The sequence below is a fragment of the Tenrec ecaudatus genome, chromosome 16 (assembly GCF_050624435.1).
Source record: "Tenrec ecaudatus isolate mTenEca1 chromosome 16, mTenEca1.hap1, whole genome shotgun sequence".
In the NCBI taxonomy this organism is placed as follows: domain Eukaryota; kingdom Metazoa; phylum Chordata; class Mammalia; order Afrosoricida; family Tenrecidae; genus Tenrec; species Tenrec ecaudatus.
The window spans coordinates 776049-795521 of NC_134545.1; the positions used below are offsets into that span (position 1 = coordinate 776049).

Consider the following 19473-nt stretch of genomic DNA (forward strand, 5'->3'; position numbering starts at 1 on the left):
TCAACAATTCCAAAGGTTTATTCAGGTTACAGGTATGACAATTGAAAGCCAACGGGTTTAAAAACCACACACAATCTGTGGAGGGACCAGGATGGAGAGCCTGGTAGGGTTAGAAATACACGATCTTCAGGTGTCCTCTGTAAACACTCTGTGGGCAGCTGGACAGCCCCCGAGGGGGCAGGCAGCCGGGTGCTCCTTCTCCCCCCGGCACAGCGGCAACGTTTCAAGTATTGAGAAGAAAATAGCTGTGTATATATGTACACATACATAGATATACACACTTTTTACACCACAGCCAACGGGGCATGGAGGTGACTCGGCCAGGTCTCTGGGCCACCCACAGTTGCTGTGGTTGAGACAGGAGCCTCCCTGGGCCCTCCACCTCTCCTGCCCACCAGACTCGTCCTCCCTCTGCCAAATGTCCCTCAACAACTATTGGTTTTCTTGTTAAAGAACTCGAAACAAGTAACAGGAGAAACAAAATGTGCTTCGGACTAAAGTGTGAGGGGGGCTGAGAACCTGGCCTCTGATGGCCCCGGGGCACGCTTGTGGACTATTTATATATGTACGTATGTATATGGCTATGTACACACCTGTAGTGCAACACCAGGAACAGGGGCCGGCCCCAGCGGTCCTTCTGCCCCAGCATCTACTGCATAAAGTGCTCGTGGGTTACAACGCTGGTGGGTGGGCATGGGGTCCCAGAGAGGAGTGGAGCCAGGAGGTCGGCCAGGGGCCCAGGGCAGCAGCTTTGGCTTTGACTGTCTGTGGACAGTCAGACCCACCCTGGGTCCTGGTCAGTCCAGATGCATGGAAGGACATGCCCGTGCCAACTGTGGCAGCGGGGGAAGCTCTGGGATTCTGAGCATTTGCTGCACAAGTCTCAACTGAGCACCATCGCCGGAAGGTCCAGGTGGCCTTCCCTGGTGTCCTGCAGTCCACAATGAGGCCCGTGATGACCAGCAGGGCAGGCAGTCCCGCACACGTGTTCAGACCCCTCCACCTGGTCCCCTGTAGTGGAGCCTGCAGGTCAGTGTCCTGCCCACAGTTTGGGGCCCGGGGTCAGGCGCAGAGGCCAGTTAACAGGGCAGAGAGTCTCCGCTCAATGCACAGCTTGCCTGTAGGGGAGGAAAGTATGAGTGAGGGGCGCTACATCTGGAGGGCCTGTGCTCACACTTGGCCATACCCCTGACCCCCCAACCCCCCGAGTGCTCACACTTGGCGATGTTCTCCACGTCAGCCTGGTCACTGAGCATCTGCTGCAGCCCCTCCATGAGCAGCAAAGCCTTGTGGTATCGCTGCACACAGTCTTCTCGGTGATGAAACATCTCATCCAGCGCTGCTGACTGCACCTGCGTAAGATGAGGTGGGGTAGGGTGAGGTGGGTTGCATGAGGCCGCCTTGGCTCCGCCTAGCCCAACTGCGCCCGCTCCTGCCCCTGGGCACACCGTCTGCACAGCGTAGCTGAGGATGAGCTTCTCGGCCGTGATGCTGTGCACACGGTCCATGAGCCGCTGCTTGTCCAGGAAGAACTGCTGCAGCCGCAGGCTCAGGCTTTGGCAGGACACCACGCTCAACTTGTACAGCTCGTTCAGCTTCCGCACGACTGTGGGCCAGCCAGGGTAGGTCAGGTGCCTGGTCTGCGGCTCAGGGCCGAGGTCAGCACCCACACACCCACCGGCACCAGTGCCCGCACCCTGGAGATTCCCCTGCTCGCCCCTGGCTCACCCTGCTTCACGGTGGACGAGAGGCAGAGCTTGCCAGCTCGGATCTGCTCAATGGCCGTCTGCAGCCCTGCCGAGAGCAGCTCGGCCACCTTAAGGTACAGCACCAGCTGTTCCGCAAAGCTGAAGGAAGGAGTCTGTCAGGGTGACCTGCTCCCCGTCCCCCGTCCCACCCCCTTGACCCCCCGTAGGTGCCACTTGCCCCTTGCCCACGCACCTCCACTCTCGGCTCAGCAGGCTGATCTGGTCGGCCACCAGGCTCTCCTGCAGTGGGGACTCGGGGCCGCCAGCCTCGCCAGCACTGCCCTTGAAGGCGGCTATCTCCAGCACATGCTGGACGAAGGTCAGCGTGAAGCGCAGGCTGTGCAGCATCTCCGTGTGTTCTTGCTGGAGAAGGGTGGGTGAGGCGGGGGGCACGGGGTCAGGGGTCAGCATTGACCAGACAGCAGCGCCTCCCTCCCCATGGGGATGGTACCCAGCCTGGCCCTGCCCTCAGTGCGCTCACCTCCATCAGCGTCTCCTCTGGCAAGTCCGGGGCTTCAAAGGTCACGACCCCCTCTAGGTTGGCAGCAAGGGGGTCTGCGAAGCTGCAGCCGTGTACCAGGGAGGAGGGCTCAGCAGCAGTGCCCTCGCTACAAGTCCCGGGCAGCAGGTGGCGCCCAGAGCAGGAGCCAACAGAGCTGAGGGAGCTTGAGGAGCCCACTGTGAGAGATGGCACCGTGAGGGGTCTTGGGAAGCAAAGGGGCAACCCAAGGAGGGAGGGGATGCCGACCCAAGACCACGGGGAAAGGGCACCGGGATGCAGAAGAGTGTGAGAAATGTGAATGGGAAGAGTGTTATGTGGACAAATTCTTACTCTCATATTTAAAAAGCCTGGGAGACCAAGGTTCTGGGTGGAGGGAGGCCTTCACACTTGTGAGCTAGAAATGAGTCCCAATCACGCTCTCATAATACTAAACCCCCACAATGTCCTCCTCTAACAGTGCTTTCTTAAAGTGACCTCTTACAAGCCCGTGGCTGATTGATTGCTATCTGCCAGCAGCTTTATAGGGCGGACATGTGCTATTGTTCTCCCCACTCAGGGGACAGTCCCTCCCCCTCACTCACCCCCAGCACTGGTGTTAAGTTACTCCTCCAATGAACTCAGGGGTCTCTAGGGTTAGGGTACAGCCTATTTTGTCATGTATGTGGTTACCGGCAATTAGGGGAGGCTTGAATGTCATTCTCCTGCCTGGACCTGGTTTCTGACACCATGGAGGCAGGGACCCCAAAACTTTTGTCTGACTCTTAATTTCTTTCCTTCAATTACACAATTGTCCCTTAAGACCCATCCTGACATGGGGCAGGACCTCATAGAGGGGCGAGTTGAGGAAGGGGAAAACAGACCCAGGACCAGCAAGGGGCGCGGGAAAGGGGCCTAGCCTAGCCCAACATAAATACAATACTCGGAGAATAGAGACCCAGCCCCCGAGCCAGGGAGGAGGCCTCACCTGAGAACATGCGGGTGCGGGGGCCCTGGCCCTGAGGCGGCGTGGTCCCGCTGGGGGGCGACCCCACGGTGAACACCACAGGGGAAGGGCTGCTGGCACCCCCTGCTCGGGACCCAGGGTGCAGGTTCCCTCCAAGGCCAGCAGAGGGTGCTGGGAGGGCGAGAGGTGGGCTGAGGGTCACTGGGAGCCTGCTGCTGTGCCCAGGGACCCAGCCTGGCCCCAGGCACCCACCGATCTCCATGGGCTTCTCCTGCAGGCTGTCAGTGCTGCCTGAGTCTGGAGCCTGGGCACCAAAGGCCGCCTTCAGGAGCAGGTCGGTGAGGCGGCCGGTACTCAGAGACCTGCGTGACAGGGACAGGCTGCCCTCACCACCCACAGCCACCCACCAGCTCCACCCAGAGGCACCCAGCTCACCTGCCAAACGGGCCCTTGGCCTCCTCGGGGGGGCGGAGCCCAGGACCCAAAGGCTGTGCTGGGAAGGGGCCCCCCTCCGAGAGGTCGGGAAGCGTGCGGTTCCGGGGGGGTGCCACCATCATGCCCTGCCGGGCCAAGAGGGCCAGCAGGTTCTGAGAGCTGGGTGTCTTCGGGAAATCAAAGGAAGGGCCACCCTGGGGGGGAGGGGAGTATGGCATGAGTGCCAGGTGCAGTGTGGCCTGTCAGGGGGAACTTGGTGCCCTACCGGTTCCAGGACTGCAGTCCCTCCCTGTGGGTACGGCAAGGCGGTCTGGGAGGATGGGTGGGACCAGGCAGTCTGCTTTCCTGAGGCAGCTACACTCTGGCTCTCACCAAAAGGCAGCCCCAACCAGCTCCTGAACCCCTTCTACAGTTCACAATGTGCTCCATTTTGGGGCTCTCAAGGAAAGGCCAGACTGTCTTGTCTGCAGAGCCAGAGAGTGCTACTTTATGAGTATATGAGGGCCGGGAAGCAGCCGCAGGCTGGGAGGGGTGGGGAGAGTGGGGGCAGGAAACAGGGTTGTGGGTAGCACTCATAGACGGGACCCTTAGCAGTGGCTGGCCACAACCTGGGAGCCTTGAGGCTGACCAGCTACTCGGCCCACCAACAAGGCACTGGGTAGGCCGAGCTCAGGGTCTCTGAGTGGCCTCCCCGTGGCTGAGCCTAGCAGGGGGGCACAGGCGGGCAGCCCTCAGCCCAGGGCAGGCAGTCTCCGAGGTGTTGTAGCGCTTACCTTCGTGGGGGAGCCCAGGATTGGGGGCAGGGGGCTGCGCTGCAGGAAGTCAGAGAACTTGGGTGAGCCACGCAGGGGACGGCAGGCTGGCAGCGGGGGGCTAGCCTGCTGGGGGCCAAAGGCAATGCCCAGCGGGTCCGTGGGGGGCTTAGGTAGCTTGGGGCGCACGACGTGCAGGTCAGAGAGATTGGGGGCGCTGTGCAGGCGGCAGCCCAGGCCGGTGGTGCGGGGAGAGTGTTCGGGTGCAGAGGAGCCTGGCGGGAAGGATAGCTCAGGTCAAGCCCACCCCCACGCTGTCACATAGCAGGACCCCCAGGTTAGCCTCCTTGGTCTGAGGTGAGCCCACGCACCTGGCCGAGGGAACTTGCCAGCCCTCATCTCAGCTCCTTGTGGGGAAGGCCCTCCGCTCAGGCCTGGCCTCTCGGGGATGGTTCCCACTATGGAGAAGGGAAAGGGTCAGGCAGGTCAGAGCTACAGAAAAGGACACCCCCACCCCTAGCTCGAGCACAGGGATCCCCAACCCCAGCCTCACCTTGGGGAGAAGGCGTATAAGGGCGAGCCCCGCCCAGGGGAAACTTCCTGGCCAGGGTGCCGTGCTCTGCATAGGATGGGGGCGAGGGGCTGGCCCTGGCAAAGCCTCGGGGGCTGGTGCTGCCCGACCTGCGGACGGCGGCGGACCTGGGGGCAGGCGGCAGTGAGAGGAGCACCCACACTGACCCATCAGCACACCTGTAGCACTGTGCCATCGCTGCCTGCCAAGACCTCCAGAGAGGGGCTGCTGCAGTGATCTGTGGGTACCGACAACTCACCGGGGGGCCCCGTGCTGGCCCGGGGACTGCAGATTCTGCTCGATGCGCTGGTAATTGTGCACCTGTGTGGGCACCGGGATGGGGACGGACACGCCGTACCTGCTGACTGAGGGGCCGGCCCGGCTGGGGACAGAGAACAGTACCAGGGGTCATGAAACTATCTGGTGTGGGTACCCTCCCGCCTGGGCAGAGAAGTGAGGGAACCCAGACTCAAGGACCTGCTGGCCCGCCAGCTCCCACCCACTGGGGCTGCCCAGGTGGGCCGCTCACCCTGAGGGGCTGGGAGAGCCACTGTAAGGTGGGGATGGGGTCCGGCCATGGCTGTCCAGGCCAACAGAGGCCACTAGGGAACTCCTGGGGGGGGAGGGGCAGTTGACAAAGGGCACAGGCAGGACAATCAAGCCAAAGGTGTCACAGACCTGAAGCCGCCCCTGCCCCCCAAGAACAGCATGGGGGGGGGGGCCCAGGAAGCTGAGAGGGGGGACGCCTCGCCCTTCCCCGATCGATGCCTGAAGCCTGACGGGGCAGAGCCGCTCCTCCCCAGAGCACTCCTTCCCCCAGGACCACCGGCAGGTGGGGGAGGGGCGGCCAGCCTTACCCACTGCACAGCAGGCTGTCTGGGGGGGGCTTGGCTCCAGCTGCCTCAGCACCCAGGTCACCTGTGGGAAGGGACAGGGTGAGGTGGCACCAGCCCCCACCAGTATCCCTGCCCTCTTTTCAACCCCCCTAGGAGGGACACGGTGAGGGGTGGCCCCACTGCACCCACCTGGGAACTGGGCTGGAACCATGACGAAGTCATCCGTGTCACAGGAGGAGTCCTTACTGCTGCCACCTGAGTCCCTGGAGCCTTGCAGGAAGGCGGCGGCGGCGACAGTGGCTGGTGAGGTCAGCGTCTTCTGCAGCTGCTGCATGTCCCCCAGGGACTAGACAAGGTGGGCAGTGAGCTAGGACCTCAAAGTGGCACTGCCCCCACCCCATGAGTCCTTAGGGCCACCTCTCTGCTGCTCCCCTGTGCAGTGTGTCTGCACTGCTGGACATATCACCCTCCCGGTGACCACGCCGGGCCACGGCCCAGGGAGAGCCCATTCGGGATGGCAACTCACAGGGGGCGAGGCCAGGTGTGAGGTGGAGCTGCTGGAGGAGCTGGAGCCAGAGCTGGGGTACGAGGGCACGGGCACTGGGGGCGCTGTGGGAGGCACCAGTCACTCCTCCTTCCTTCCCACCCCCCATGTCTCCCCATAGCAGTCATGCCCACTGGGACCAGTGGGCCCTGGGGAGGAAGTTCTGAGCAAAATCACCCAGGCTGGACAGGGGCCACAGGGGGTTACAGCTCCAATCTCCCCCAGCACAGGCAGTCACGGGGGCAGCCCACCTCGGTTGACCATGACTAGGGCAACAAGTGAAAACTCACACTTCTTAATGGAGGCGTTTGCGTCGAGGAATGGGTGGTGGAAAAACTCGTCTGTGGAAGAAGAGAGCTCAGGGAGGCCTCCAGGGCGTCAGACCCCATCTCCCATGCCCCCAGCTCCGCCCCTCAGGGATGCGGGCTCTGCTGTCCATGCAAAGGGGAGGGGCCTCCGGCTCGGCGTTCCAAGGGTGAGTGGTCCCCACCCCAAGCACACCCCATGCACCCACAGCTGTCCGTGGATGAGGGCCCCTCCACCCCTCGACTTTCACTGTCCTCTAGGGAGGGGCGGGGCCGCACCAAAGTCCATGCGGTCCCGGTGGTTCCGCTGCAGCAGCGCCAGAAGCAGGTGTCTCAGATGGGGTGAAGTCTCCCGCGGGATGCTGGTGGGATGGGCAACATGAACACGTGGGACTCTGCAGAGGAGGAGCCCCTACCTGCCTGGGCCTCAGAGAGACACTTACGCGGGGATCAGCGTCTTGTTCTTCTCGTAGAAGAGGCGCAGGTCCTGCGGGCTGCTGGCCTGCAAGGATTGGAGTCTGAGTGCAGAGGCCAGGGGAGCCCCAGTCCTGCCTCAACCCCGCCTCCAGCGTGCCCACATGGGTGTCCTCGGGAGCCCTGGTGTACCTGGAAGGGCGCCTTCCCCGTCAGGCACTGGTACACGATGGTGCCGATGCTCCACAGGTCCGCCTTGCCATCGTAGTGCTGGGACATGATGACCTCCGGGGCCTGTGAGGTGGGGGCCAGCCTTCAGCCAACGCAGGGCAGAGCTCCCTCCCCCCAGGGCCCGGACGCACCATGTACATAGGGGAGCCGCACAGCGTGGCCGCCATCATATTACTCTGCAGGTAACGCGCGAACCCGAAGTCGGCTGCGCAGAAAGACACGTCAGGACTGACCCACGGTGTGTCCCCGTGCCCCCCACACCCCCTGGGTGCGGGCCACACCAATCTTGATGCGGATGTTGTTGGGGTTGGCGCGGCGGCCGCCGGGGTTGGACAGCAGGATGTTCTGCGGCTTGAGGTCGCGGTGGATGACGCCCTTGCTGTGCAGGAGCTGCAAGGCGCCCGCGATCTGCCGCAGGAATAGCCGGATGGTGTCCTCGCTGAGGGTGCGCATGGCTGCAGGGGGATGCATGCAGCTGTTCAGCAGGGTAAATGCAACCCCACCTGGGAGGCCAGGAGCACATGGGCACACATGCACACACCATGCAGATCCACACACAAACACCCAAGTCCACCAGCCATGGAAAAGTCCCGACACCACCCAGCATGGGCCCTGTAGGAAGACTGGCCTCAGCCCAGTCCTTCCCCTAGCAGGTGTGAGGAGGGAGCACCCACAGCCTGGAGTCCCCTGTCGGGCCCCACCATCCTCGGCCAGGTCCACTCACTGTGCAGGTAGTCAGCCAGGTCCCCGCCATTACAGTACTAGGAGAGAGCAGACCGCCGTGGGCAGGGGTTACCCCAGGGCTGGGCCCTCTGCCTGATGCCCTGCCCCACCCTCCCCACCTCTTCAGAGGAGCAACTCACCTCCATGACCAGGTAGACAGAACTGGCCATTTCCTGGAAGACACAACAAGATGGGGTGAAGGGCACGGGGCACCACCGACCAGGTCACAGGCCTCAGGGGCAGTGCCCCACAGCCCCCTGGTCCAGCTGTCCTTTCTTCTTCCAGAGAGCTACCCTGGAACCCTGGCACCTGGGCTGAGCACAGGCCTGAGCAGGGCTGGGTGGGCAGGGATGGCCAGGTGCCCAAGCCCACACTCCAGGGAAGGGCATAACTGAAGTACAGGGGCCTCCAGAGCCCAGCAATCGCCGGGGCCTACTGGCCCTGCGGCTGCAGCAGGGCAGGACGGCTACAAGAGACCCCAAGAAGCAGGCTTGGACTGCTCTCCCAGAGACAGTGCCTGGCAGGGTCTGGGGGGGTAAAGGGGTGTCCAGATTGGGGGTAGCTACTCTAGTCAGCACAGCCCAGGAGTGAAAGCCAGCCATACTCACAAGCAGAGAAGGCAGAAAAGCGGAACCCCAAATCCGTGGGGAGACAGTGACACCCTCCAGGAGCAGAGGCCCCACCTGACCCACAGGCAGGCTCTTAGACCCAGTTACTCAGCCATAGTGCCACCCAGGACCCCATTCACCCCCCAGGCCAGGCAGCACCCAGAGGAGATGGGGGAGGACAGTGGGTCTCCAGAGATTAAAGAGCCCCTCCCCCCACGCACAATATTCAAGGGAAGGGGTGCAGCAGCAGTGCCCCAGGGCAGACTGCAGCCCAAGACCTGCCCACCCATCCCACTTCCAGCACCGTCGCTGCCCCAAGATCCCGCCCTCTTCCCAAGCCCACTGGGTCCCCAGCACCCTCATGTACCACCACACCTGAGGAGCGTCTCGCCCATGACCCCACAGTCTGGCCCAGGTACCACCAGCTTCCTCTTCCCAAGTGCATTTCCAGGGAGACCCACCTCTAACCACCTTCTCAAAGGGACCTGTCAGCATCCAGGGCCCACAAGAAAGACTCCCCACACCCCTTGCATCCTGAGAAGCTCTGGGGTCCTGCCTGGGAGCTGGGGCCTGAACAGAGGTCTTCTAAAGGCAGTGTCCCTGTGAACAAGAAGTGTGCGTGGTGCCAGGACCTGAGCAGGAGCCACCTGTGCTGCCTCCCCCTGTATGGGGGGGGGGGCCCTGGGGGGCCTGCAGGGAGGTTGCTGTGAAGATGAAGTGGCTTCCCAGGTTCCAGGAAGCCAGCGGCAGCTCAGCAGCAGGCCACACCTGCCCGGCCCCCTCCCAGGCCTGCCACCAAGTTGCCACCCGTTTTGAGGAGGCCATGACTCACTGGACAGACACAGGTGCCAGAGGGACAGGCCATGTCTGCTGGGCCTGGCTCCCAAGTGGACGGCTGTGCGTGTAGCCAGACAAGCCTTGGAGCACGTAGAAAGCCACCACGCCTGCCCTCAGGAGCCCGGCTCCTCACCCCACCAGCCCCTATGCTTGGCGATCCTGGGCTGGACGCAGTAGGCAGGCCCTGGGCACCGGGAAAGGGGATAGCCAGCCACGCGGCCTGCACAGCCCCAGTCGCTGGCGGCTGCTTTGTGCTTGGCAATCGTTACAGTCTGTACTTGACCAGAAAGGACCTCAGTCTTGGTTCCTTGGAGATGGTTCAGGGCCAGGGACACAGGGTCACAAGGTTAGTCAGGGGCAGTGGAACTGGCAGGAAGGAAGGCTGCCCAGCCCAGCGCTTCCCCAGGAGCTCCCATTGGCCTTGTGCCTGCTCCCAGGGGCCTGCACGCCAGGGGCGGCTTCCACCCCCACCCCACCCCACCAGAAGGTCCCGCCCTCTAGGGGAAGAAGGCTAGGAGCCCAGGAACCATAGGCGTACACAGGCCTCCTGGTCCACCAGGTGACCTGCATAGTCAGTGTGTTTAGTACCAGCTTGTGGGACCTGGGAAATAAGATAATGGCATTTCCCCACATTCTCTGAAACCCCTTCATAACTCTTCCCTGGGGCCTAGAGTCACAGTGCGATAGGTCAGCCAGGCACCCAAGAACAGCTTGGCAAGAGGGTGTGGGCGCAGTGTGGCTTCCATCTGGGATCAAGCAGGGTGGATGAGGACAAAAGCTCCTAGGAGTGGCAGAAACAAGGTCTCATGGAGCTGGGGGGGTGGGGAGGGGACGGTTTGGGGGAGGCGACTACAAGGAAGCCTGGAGCTTTAGGGCAGATACCTGCGAGCACCTGTTGCTGAGAGGCAGTGCCACGTCTGAAGAGACCACTGTGTCCATCAGTGCCTCAGCCAAGAGCAGCCAGGCTCAGACCCCCGCTGCAGCTCCCAGGAATCGGCGCCCCACAAGCCCGGGTCTGTCTGCAGAGCATGGTGAGTCACCATGCAGTGAACCAGCCAGACTGCATGCTGGCCTCAGAAGGAGCAAGGCCCTCCTAGCCACACGGTGCAGGGCATGGCCAGGCAGTAGAGCCCAGAGCCTGAGTGCAGGGGCAGCCACTTTCCTGGGGCTTGGGCAAGTCCAGACACAGCGCAGCTCGCTCTACCTCACAGGCACACCCGGATGAGGAGAGCCAGGTAGAGCCGACTCGACCCCTTGGGTAGATGGACACAGAGTGGTATTGGAGTCCAGTTCCCAGGTATCTGGTCTGAACGGGTACCTATTCTCATGGCAAATGGAAAAGGCTGGGGACGGGCCAGAGCCATAACAGACAAAAACCACTCACAGAGCAATAGCTGCAGCCCATCACCAACAAAGAGCTCTTTCCCCGAATACAGAGTTCTGGGAAATCCCTCAGCCCAGCATGCACATAGCACGTCCTGTGACTGCCAACCAAGAGGTCAGCAGTTTAAAACCACCGACTGCTCTACCAGTGAAAAGCGAGGCTGTCTGCTCCCATACAGATCTACCATTCTGGAACAGCCCTCACCCCCAGGCCACTCCAATGCAGAGGGTCCGGACATAGCACTTCTTACGAAGCAGTGCTGCTGCTGCTGCTGCTACAGACACCGCACACAGGCTAGCCCAGGCAGTCAAACCATCGACCTGCAGCCTCTGAGAACCACAAGTGGTCTAAGGGAGCTGCCCAAGACCACCCACAAAAACCCTCAACAAGCTAACTGTCCTCGGTCCATGCTGACACACAGCCCCCAGTGGGTTTCCAAGACTAACTCTTTACTGGGGATAAAAAGGCCTGTCATTCTTCCGGAAGGCAGCCGGGAATTTTGAACTGCTGCCCTTTAGGTGAGCAGCCCAGTAAGAAACCACTAAACCACCTGGCTCCTCCCCAGACCAGAAAAGTAAATAAAAGATGTCTCCAGGGCTCAGGAAAGAGAAAGTCTACCCTCAGGGCCCAACATACCCCACACAGATTAAGCCTAGGGCGAGTTCCCTGGACCACAGGGATGTGAATGACCTTGCTATCAAGGAGCATTGCAAAGATAATGGCAGATGCAGTTAGATTAAAATGTAATACCTTATCACTTGGTCTCACTTCTGACCCACTTTAAAGTTGTTTCAGTACAAAACCAACAGCTGCACAACAAGATAAAGACAGGGTTTTCTACTCCATCAAGAGTTCACCTCAGCTACTCACCCTCCCACACAATAGCTAAACACAAAATGGGTGCATAAGCAAAGGGGGTAAAGAGGGCAGATGGTGCCCAGCTATTAAAAGATATAGCATCTGGGGTCTTAAAAGCTTGAAGCCAAACAAGCGGCCATCCAGCAGAGAAGCAACAAGCCCACAAGGAAGAAGCACACCAGCCTGTGCGGTCATGAGGTGTCATCGGGACCGGGTAACAGGCATCAGAAGACCCTTAACAATCAAACAAACAAAGCTATATGGTAGAGGATGGGGGGGGCTGTCAGAGCAGAGGCCCAAAGCCCATCTGGAGACAATGGAACATCTCCACAGAGGGGTCACAGGGAAGGGATGAGTCAGCCAGGGTGCAGCAAAGCACCCATGAAACACACAATATTCCTCTGGTTCCTAAGGCTTCCTCACCCCCCACCCTGACCCCGTGCTGCCTCTCACTTCAGACTGGACTAGAGCATGTACACAGGTGTAGATAAAAGAGCTCATGACACATGCAACCCAGGGGCAGGAATGGGAAGAGATACCAGATGGGTAAGAAAAGGGGAGGTAGGGGAAGGGACAGCCGATCACAATGATCGACACAACCATACCCCCCTCCACAACCACACACCCCCTCCACAACCACACACCCCCCCTCCACAACCACACCCCCCCCCTCCAGGGAAAGAACATGGAAACCATGGGAGCAGGGGAACAGTGGTTGGTGTGATAGATGAAAATAACAATTTATACTCTATCAAGGGGTCACGAGGGTGGGGAGGATGGTGGGGGAAAAAAAGAGCTGATACCAAGGGCTCAATAGAAAATAACTGTCTAGAAAAGAATGATGGCAACATATGTACAAATATGCCTGATTCAATTGATGTATGGGTTGCAATAAGCATTGTACGAGCCCTCAATAAAATGATTAAAAAGAAATGTAAACCCTTACAAAAAAGTGTCTCAGAAACCCCCGGGGGCAGTTCTACCCTGTTCTGTAGGGTCCTATAAGTTGGCATCGACTCAACTGCAAAGAGCTTTTAATATTGTTTCTTTCAGATTGGTTTCCTTTATTTTGTCCTGAAAAATGGACAGAAGGTTGACGTTATCAAGGATTGTGTCTTATTTGGATCCAGAATCAATGCTCATGGAAGCAGCAGTTGAGATCAAAAGACCTATTACAGTAAGAAAATAAATAAAGAGACCTACTGCATTATGTCATTCATTCTACTGCACAAGACCTCTTTAGTGAAAAGCAAGGATGCTATTTTGAGGACTAAGAAGCACATCGTGGTTGGTAAGGTGGAGGAAGAGCCCTCAAGGAGACAGACGGACACAGTGGCTGCATCAGTGGGCTCAGGCCCAGGTACCGCTGTGAGGACGGTGCAGCACCGTGCAGGGCCGTGATGGGTCGGGGCGGACTCCATGGCACCTCACGGTAACATGTTGTCTAGTGGTTGGGCTTTTTGGTTGTCTGCTTCCTGTTTATGTTTTATCTGACTTTTCTGTGTACAATATCCAAGACAGGTAGCTCTATAGAGATGGTAGCTGGGTTAATAAGTGCCTGGGGGCATGGAAGGGAGAATGGGGGAAATGAGGCTCGGACAACGAAGAGTACAAGCAGAAAATGTTCTGAAATTGTGATGGTTGCATAAACCTTAATATGATCGAACGGTCAAATTGTACGATATGTAAATTACATACTAACAAACTATTCTGAAAAAGAAAGAAAAAGACCAGCCTGCTACAAGAATGTATCTCGGGAACAAGTGGAAGGTGCCCTGACGGCACCTGCTGGGTAAATGCTAACCAACTACGGGGCTGGTAGTTCAAACCCACCAGCTGATCTGAGGGAGTAAAATGAGGCCATCTTCTCCCATAAAGATGTAGTCTCATAAACTCTATATTGTGCTGCTGTGCGTGGGAATCGACTAGGTGGCAGTGGGTGGGGGGCATGAGGTAAGCTTAATACACACCTAGAAAGAGTGAACCTCACTCATCAAATGGAAAACAAAACTAAGGGATGCCGGTTCCTGAGCATCACAGGGGCCAACCTCTAGGCAACAAGCAGGGCTGCAACAAAAAGAGATGAGGAGTCCTGCCATGGGTTTGGCTACTAACCAAAAAGTCAAGGGTTCAAACCCACCAGCTGCTCCTCAGGAAAAAGTTGAGGCAATCTGCTTCCGTCCAGATTTACAGCCTTACCATTCTTCAAAGTGACAGGAAACACAAATGACCCACTTTAAATGGAAAGTATGGACTCACGAAGAACAGAGTAGGCCTGCCACTTTTGACCACAGAACCGACCACACAGCCATGGCCGTCTAAACGGCCTAGGCTATTAGACCAACCTGAGGGCCCAGAGGAATGCATCTACCTATGGGCAGCGTGGATGGCTGGCTGACCAAGGTCTGGGAGCATCCATTAAATGGGGAAGGGGTCGTCTCATAATAAACGGTGCTGGCAAAACTGGATCTCCATGTGCAGAAGGATGAAATGGGACCCACACCCTACTCCACACATCAAACAAACTCAAGATGGATCAAAGGCCTGTGTGAAAACCCTTGAGACAGAGGCAATTTAATCATGGGTGGAGAGGGTGACATGAGAGAAATGTTCTAACAGTGATTGTGGTAATGATTGTACAATTTTGATATGATTGAATTGTGTATGTGGATTATGTATATGTGGAAAACTGCAATAAATCAGAAAAAGAAAAAACAACCCTTCAACTGTGTGCGTGCGTGCCTGTGATGGGATGAAAACCACCTCGAGGCCGTCATGCTGAGGGAAAACAGTCAAGCACATAAAGGGTAACGATTGTATGAGGCTGCTGTCATGAAAAATAAATAGGTTTTTATTTATCCAAAACGAAACTGACGGTGGGGGTCACTGGCTGTTGGGCAACAGAACACAGTGAGAGGGAGGTTAGGAAAAAACGATGGCGGCAGAAGACACTGGGAGGTTTGAAAGGGCTCAAGGTAACAGAGGCAAACACCGCTACAGACACAACCCCACTGCAGTAGGGGCCCAGGAGTAGGTGCTTCAAGGTGGACACGAAGACTGGACAGGCTAGAGGGGGTGGGCATGGACTCACAAATACAGGTTGTTGTGACAGACAGTATTTATACATGTGTATTTACCTTCATAGCACACCTATCCATGAACGCAGGGGAGCACACAGGGGCAACAATCTGAAAATCCCCAGTGTCCTGAGACACACCAAAGTCAACTGTGGTGACAGAAGCTCACAGTGGGCTACATCCCACTGCAGAGAGGGGCAACGGGGTCTTTAAGGCTTGTGAGCAGCTTTCTATGGCCTGACGACGGGTCTCTCATCATTCAGACCGAAGAGTGGCCAGAACCAAGACACTTAAAAACAATCAGCCCACTGAGGGAGCACCCCAACATCAGTCTCCACAACGGAGACCAGAAGAACCAGAGGACGGTGACCGGCACCACGCCCTGCTGTGCAGAGACCAGCTGACTCGTCCCAATTCAAAAACAAGCGCTGGCTCCCCACTCTGAGCTGTTGACCACTTCAGACTGGGGAGGGGTGGGGGTGCCTTCTTAGAGGTACTGAGAGAAGAGCCATTTGAGGGTGAGGAAGGGTTAGCTTTAGAGTTATGTGAAAAAAGGGGGGAAAAGGTGCCACTACGATTAAACTCCACTCTCCCACACTTTCTGAAGCCCCCGTGTATTCGGGGAAGGAGGTATGAAGTACGGTGAGGAAGGTACAGGCCCACCTACCTGCCTGCCTACAAACTGCCCCAGAGGGACCTGGAAACACTGGCTAAGCCTCTGAGAGCAAGACACACACCTGACTGACGGGCACTCCCATCTGTAATGCTGGCTTCTTAAGCCCAGTCCTACAGTACCTATTTGTTAAAGCAAATCCTTTTTGTTTTGTCCGTCTGCCAGAGCCAACTAGGAAAGCTGGGTCCTGGAACCTGAACCGCTGGGCGGGGAAGCAGTGACTGGCCTCGCTGGGCACTTCCTCTGAGAAGAGGAAGTGGGCAGCACCCACAACCAGGTGTGGGTAGCCCAGCTGGGATGGAGTGGTGACTGGGTAATACACCAGGCACACCTCTCCCCTGGGTCAGGCAGAAGTGTTATTGTGGTGGTGGTGGGGGGGGGGTTGCCAGCCCTGCCTGGGACTGTCCTCTGGACACTTATGGATGGAGATGCCACCATGGCCAGCCGGATACCGTCCAAGCTCTCTGGGTTCTCACGGACAGGCCCAGCCTGGGCCCCCCACAGAGGCTTTTGAAGGAGGAAGGTCAGGAGAGGAGGAGAGACAGAGCAAGAATGAGAAGAGGAAAGGCAGGAGGAAGCTGGTGGGGGGGGGAGTGGGAGGGGCTGTCCTCTTGGCTCACAGAACATCATGTCCCCAAGCCAGTCCCTGTGTTTCCAGGTACCTGCTGTCAACACAGGCCCTGGGCCTGCACTCAAGTCTCCTCCTGCATGGTCAGCCCTGGACTGGAGGCCACCACAAAGCTCTTAAGGTAGGGGGTGAGAGGTGGGGGAGGGCGAGGAGACAGTAAAGAGGGAGGCGGCCACCAAAACACAGCCGGGTGCCTGGGAACTTCCCCTCCGCCAGGGGCTGGTCCCTGAAGCCTCAGTAAACAGGTTTCAAAACCATTAGTCAGCACTTTGGCCTGAAGATCTGCCACCTCAGATTCCAGGTCCCCAAGCTGGTCATTCAGGGTCCCCAGTCCCTCAACCAACACTGAGCCAAGCACTGGGCACAGCTTACCACGGCAGCCAAGTTGCCCGGCCAGGCATGAGGGGGCTCCACAGTCCCCACCGCTGCCTGTTCCCACCACCCCACCACTGGCCGCCCAACTGCTAACAAGGACTCTCCCAGGGCCCCTCCCCCGCCCGCTGACGCAAGGCGGCCAGTGTCAACAAACAGCCTGCCCAGACAGGTGGGCCGGCAGCAAAGCTGTCCAGGCCAGCACTGGACACCAGCCTCACGGGTCACGGCCACTGGGTCAGACGGCCCTGGGAGGGCCATGACGGGGTCAGGCTCCCTGTCAGCAGGCCCCCAACTGGGCTGTGGTCCCAGCCAGTCGGCCAAAGGCGGTGGGAGAATACCCAACGTCCCCTGGCCCAACACCAGGCTTGGGGGGGGGGTCCCCAGGCACCCTAAGCTCAGAACTCCATATCCTGCCTCCTTCCTTCAGGGGCTAACATGCCTAGAACCCGCCACCAGCACGGGGTTGGCTGGCCAGACACCAGCAGTCTGGCCCTCCCCAGCCCCCACCCCGGCCCGCCAGCAGCCAGCGCTTACCTGGAAGTCGTACAGGGCCACGATGTTCTCGTGTTTCAGCTCCTAGGGCAGAGGCCAGGTTGTCAAGGGCCCGCCGGCCGGGGGCCCACCACCCTGCCGCTGCCCGGGCCGCGCAGCTCACCTTGAGAATCTTGATCTCCTTCCCCAGCAGCGTCTGCGACTTGGCCAGGTTCTTCTTGTTGATGCACTTGACCGCCACCTCCAGATCGTGCTTCTGGAACGGAAGGCCAGTGTCGGTCAGCGCGGCGACCCCCACGGCCAGCGAGTGGCCCGCGCACCGCGCCGGCCGGGCCTCACCTCCCGATGGCGGCCCTTGAAGACCACGGCGAAGGCCCCGTGCCCTATCAGGTCCTTGCGCGAGAACTCGAACTTGCCCACGGTCTCCATGCCGCCGCGGCCGGGCTCCATGGCGCGGGCCGGGCCGGGGGCGCGGCGGCCGGGGGGCGCTAGCGGTCCGAGCCGGGCGTTCAGGCGGAGGCCGGGGGGGCGCGCGGGCCGGACCGGGCGCCCCGTCGAACGGACGGGGCCGAACGCGTGCGCATGATCGGGGCCGCGCGCCCCCGGGGCTCCAAGAGGGGCGGCCGCGGCGGCCGGAGGGGGCAGGCCCAGGCCGGACAGGCCGCGGGAGCGCGGGGGCAGGTCGGCGGACCGGGGTCGGTCAGCGGGTCTCGGGGGCCGCGCCAGGCGGGTCGGCCGCGGTTGTCCGTCCGAGACTACGGACGCGGACGAGGGCGAGGGCGAGGGAGCGGGTGCGGGTCCCAGTTTTGTCAGGCTCCGGCTCCGGCTGAGAAACAAAAGAGCCGCGGCGCTCGGGCCTCCAAGCCTGAGACGCCTGCGCAGACGCACTGAGCGCCCGGGCCGGCGGGCAGGGCCTGACGGGGGCGGGCTCCTCCCGGCGTCGGAGTCGGGCGGCGGGGCGGGGCCTCCGAAGTGGACCGGAGGAATGCCCGTAGGGGGCGGGGCCTGTCGGCCGTCGGGAACCGAAAAAGACGGGGGCTGGAGGTGGGGCGGGGCCTCGTCAGTGTACAGGCTCGTGGGGCGGTTCTATTTGGAAGGGGCGGGGCTTGAACTGCGTCGGGGGCGGGGCCTGTGATGGGTTGGGGTTATTGGGCGTGACCTAGAGAGGGGTTGCCGGCGATTCGTGGTTGGCTGGTGTGGGCGGAGCCTTGGGCGGGGCGGGGCGGAGCAGAGACGGGTCCGCCCCGGCAGGAGTGCGAGCGCAGCGGGGCGGGATGCGGAGGTGGGAGGCGGGTGTCGGCCGATGGAGGGACAGCCCTCCCGGGCTTTCTCTCAGGGCAACTCGGACAAAGCTCCGTGAGCACCCGGCTATAGGGGCCCGAGGCCTACATCGAATCGTTTTTAGAAGAATGGCTGCCCTAAAGGGGGTGCTTTTCACTCCGACTGGTGACCCCACCGTAATGCCAAATTCTCCACTGAAAAACTCACCCTAAAACCCAGGGAACTGGCCCATAGGTCCAGCAGCCCCGACAAGTTCAGTAAATGATTGTGCATCTGGCTGTTTGCTGGAAGATACCAGGAGGATTAGGGGAGGGTGGGCGGAGAGAGGGGGGATGGATCACAAGGATCAACCTCGTAAGATATTAAGAAAGATGAAAATAATAATCTGTAACTTATCAAGGGTTCATGAGGAAGGGCCCGTGGGAGAGGGAGGGGGAAGAAATGGGGAGCTGCTATCAGAGGCTCAAGTGGGAAGAGAATGCTTTGAAAATTATGACGGCAGCATATGTGAAAATGTGCTTGACACAATGGATGAATGTATGGATTATGCTAAGAGATGTAAGGCCCCAATAATAAAAAAGCCCCCAATAAAAGTATTTAATTTAAAAAAATGATAGTGCATCCACCCTGTGGAATAGCAACACCGGCAGTTAGCCTGAGTGCTGGGGAAGGTCCCTTTATCAGATAAAGTTTGTCCTGTCACTCCATTCGTCCCTGTGCTGCGTGAAACCCTCTCATACCTATGGACTGAAATCTAAGTTTCTCCAAGGTTTTTAACTGAAGAGGAAGGAGAATGTGAAAGGTGATTTACAGCAAGGTCAGAGAAGCTGTGTCTTAAACCCACATGTACTTACATGATTTTGTGAAAGGGTGTGCTGTTTATTGCCCCCTTTCACAGATAAGCAAATCAAGGCCAGAAAGGTTAAGTCCCAATGTGTCTAAAGTGACCCTGCTAGGAAAAGGATGGGCCAGGATTTTACTTTAAACAAGACATGATTGCTTTGGGAGTGGGAAATGGTCCCTGACCCTTGTGTACAGGTTTGAATTATGCAAACACCTAACTGAAAAGGTCCCATCCTCCCAGCCTGTGGTCACAGCCCCGCAGCATGGCACTGACCTGCCAGGAGCACCCAGCTCTGAGGACCAGGTTCTGTGAGCTGGACCACACCCAGCGCCTCCAGAAAGCTCCCACCTGCACCCAGAGTCCACTGCACAGGCCCTGCCTGTGTGGGCTCCCTCCCAGGACCGACCTGGAT

General features: G+C 59.1%; 1 protein-coding gene across 3 annotated transcripts; it reads right to left on the minus strand.

Annotated features, from left to right (window-relative positions):
* Positions 1-2: 2 nt before the first annotated feature.
* Positions 3-17831, minus strand: ULK1 (unc-51 like autophagy activating kinase 1). 3 transcript variants are annotated; one of them, XM_075533774.1, is made up of 28 exons: positions 17276-17830; positions 17100-17192; positions 16979-17020; positions 8145-8177; positions 8006-8042; positions 7563-7736; positions 7413-7486; positions 7243-7344; positions 7080-7138; positions 6916-6998; positions 6622-6672; positions 6314-6396; positions 5977-6133; positions 5809-5869; positions 5481-5564; positions 5211-5333; positions 4934-5079; positions 4752-4838; positions 4402-4655; positions 3629-3822; positions 3446-3555; positions 3215-3364; positions 2230-2426; positions 1942-2111; positions 1729-1847; positions 1449-1606; positions 1217-1352; positions 3-1118 (listed from the first exon to the last, which is right to left on the minus strand). In XM_075533774.1, the coding sequence occupies exons 1-28, from the start codon at positions 17384-17386 to the stop codon at positions 1063-1065; spliced, it is 3144 nt and encodes a 1047-aa protein (XP_075389889.1). In that variant the 5' UTR covers positions 17387-17830; the 3' UTR covers positions 3-1062. The 3 variants fall into 3 exon arrangements, with proteins under 3 accessions (XP_075389889.1, XP_075389888.1, XP_075389890.1); XM_075533773.1 differs by having other exon boundaries at positions 3215-3555; positions 17276-17831; XM_075533775.1 differs by lacking the exon at positions 5481-5564 and having other exon boundaries at positions 3215-3555; positions 17276-17831.
* Between the last annotated feature and the right edge of the window lie 1642 nt (positions 17832-19473).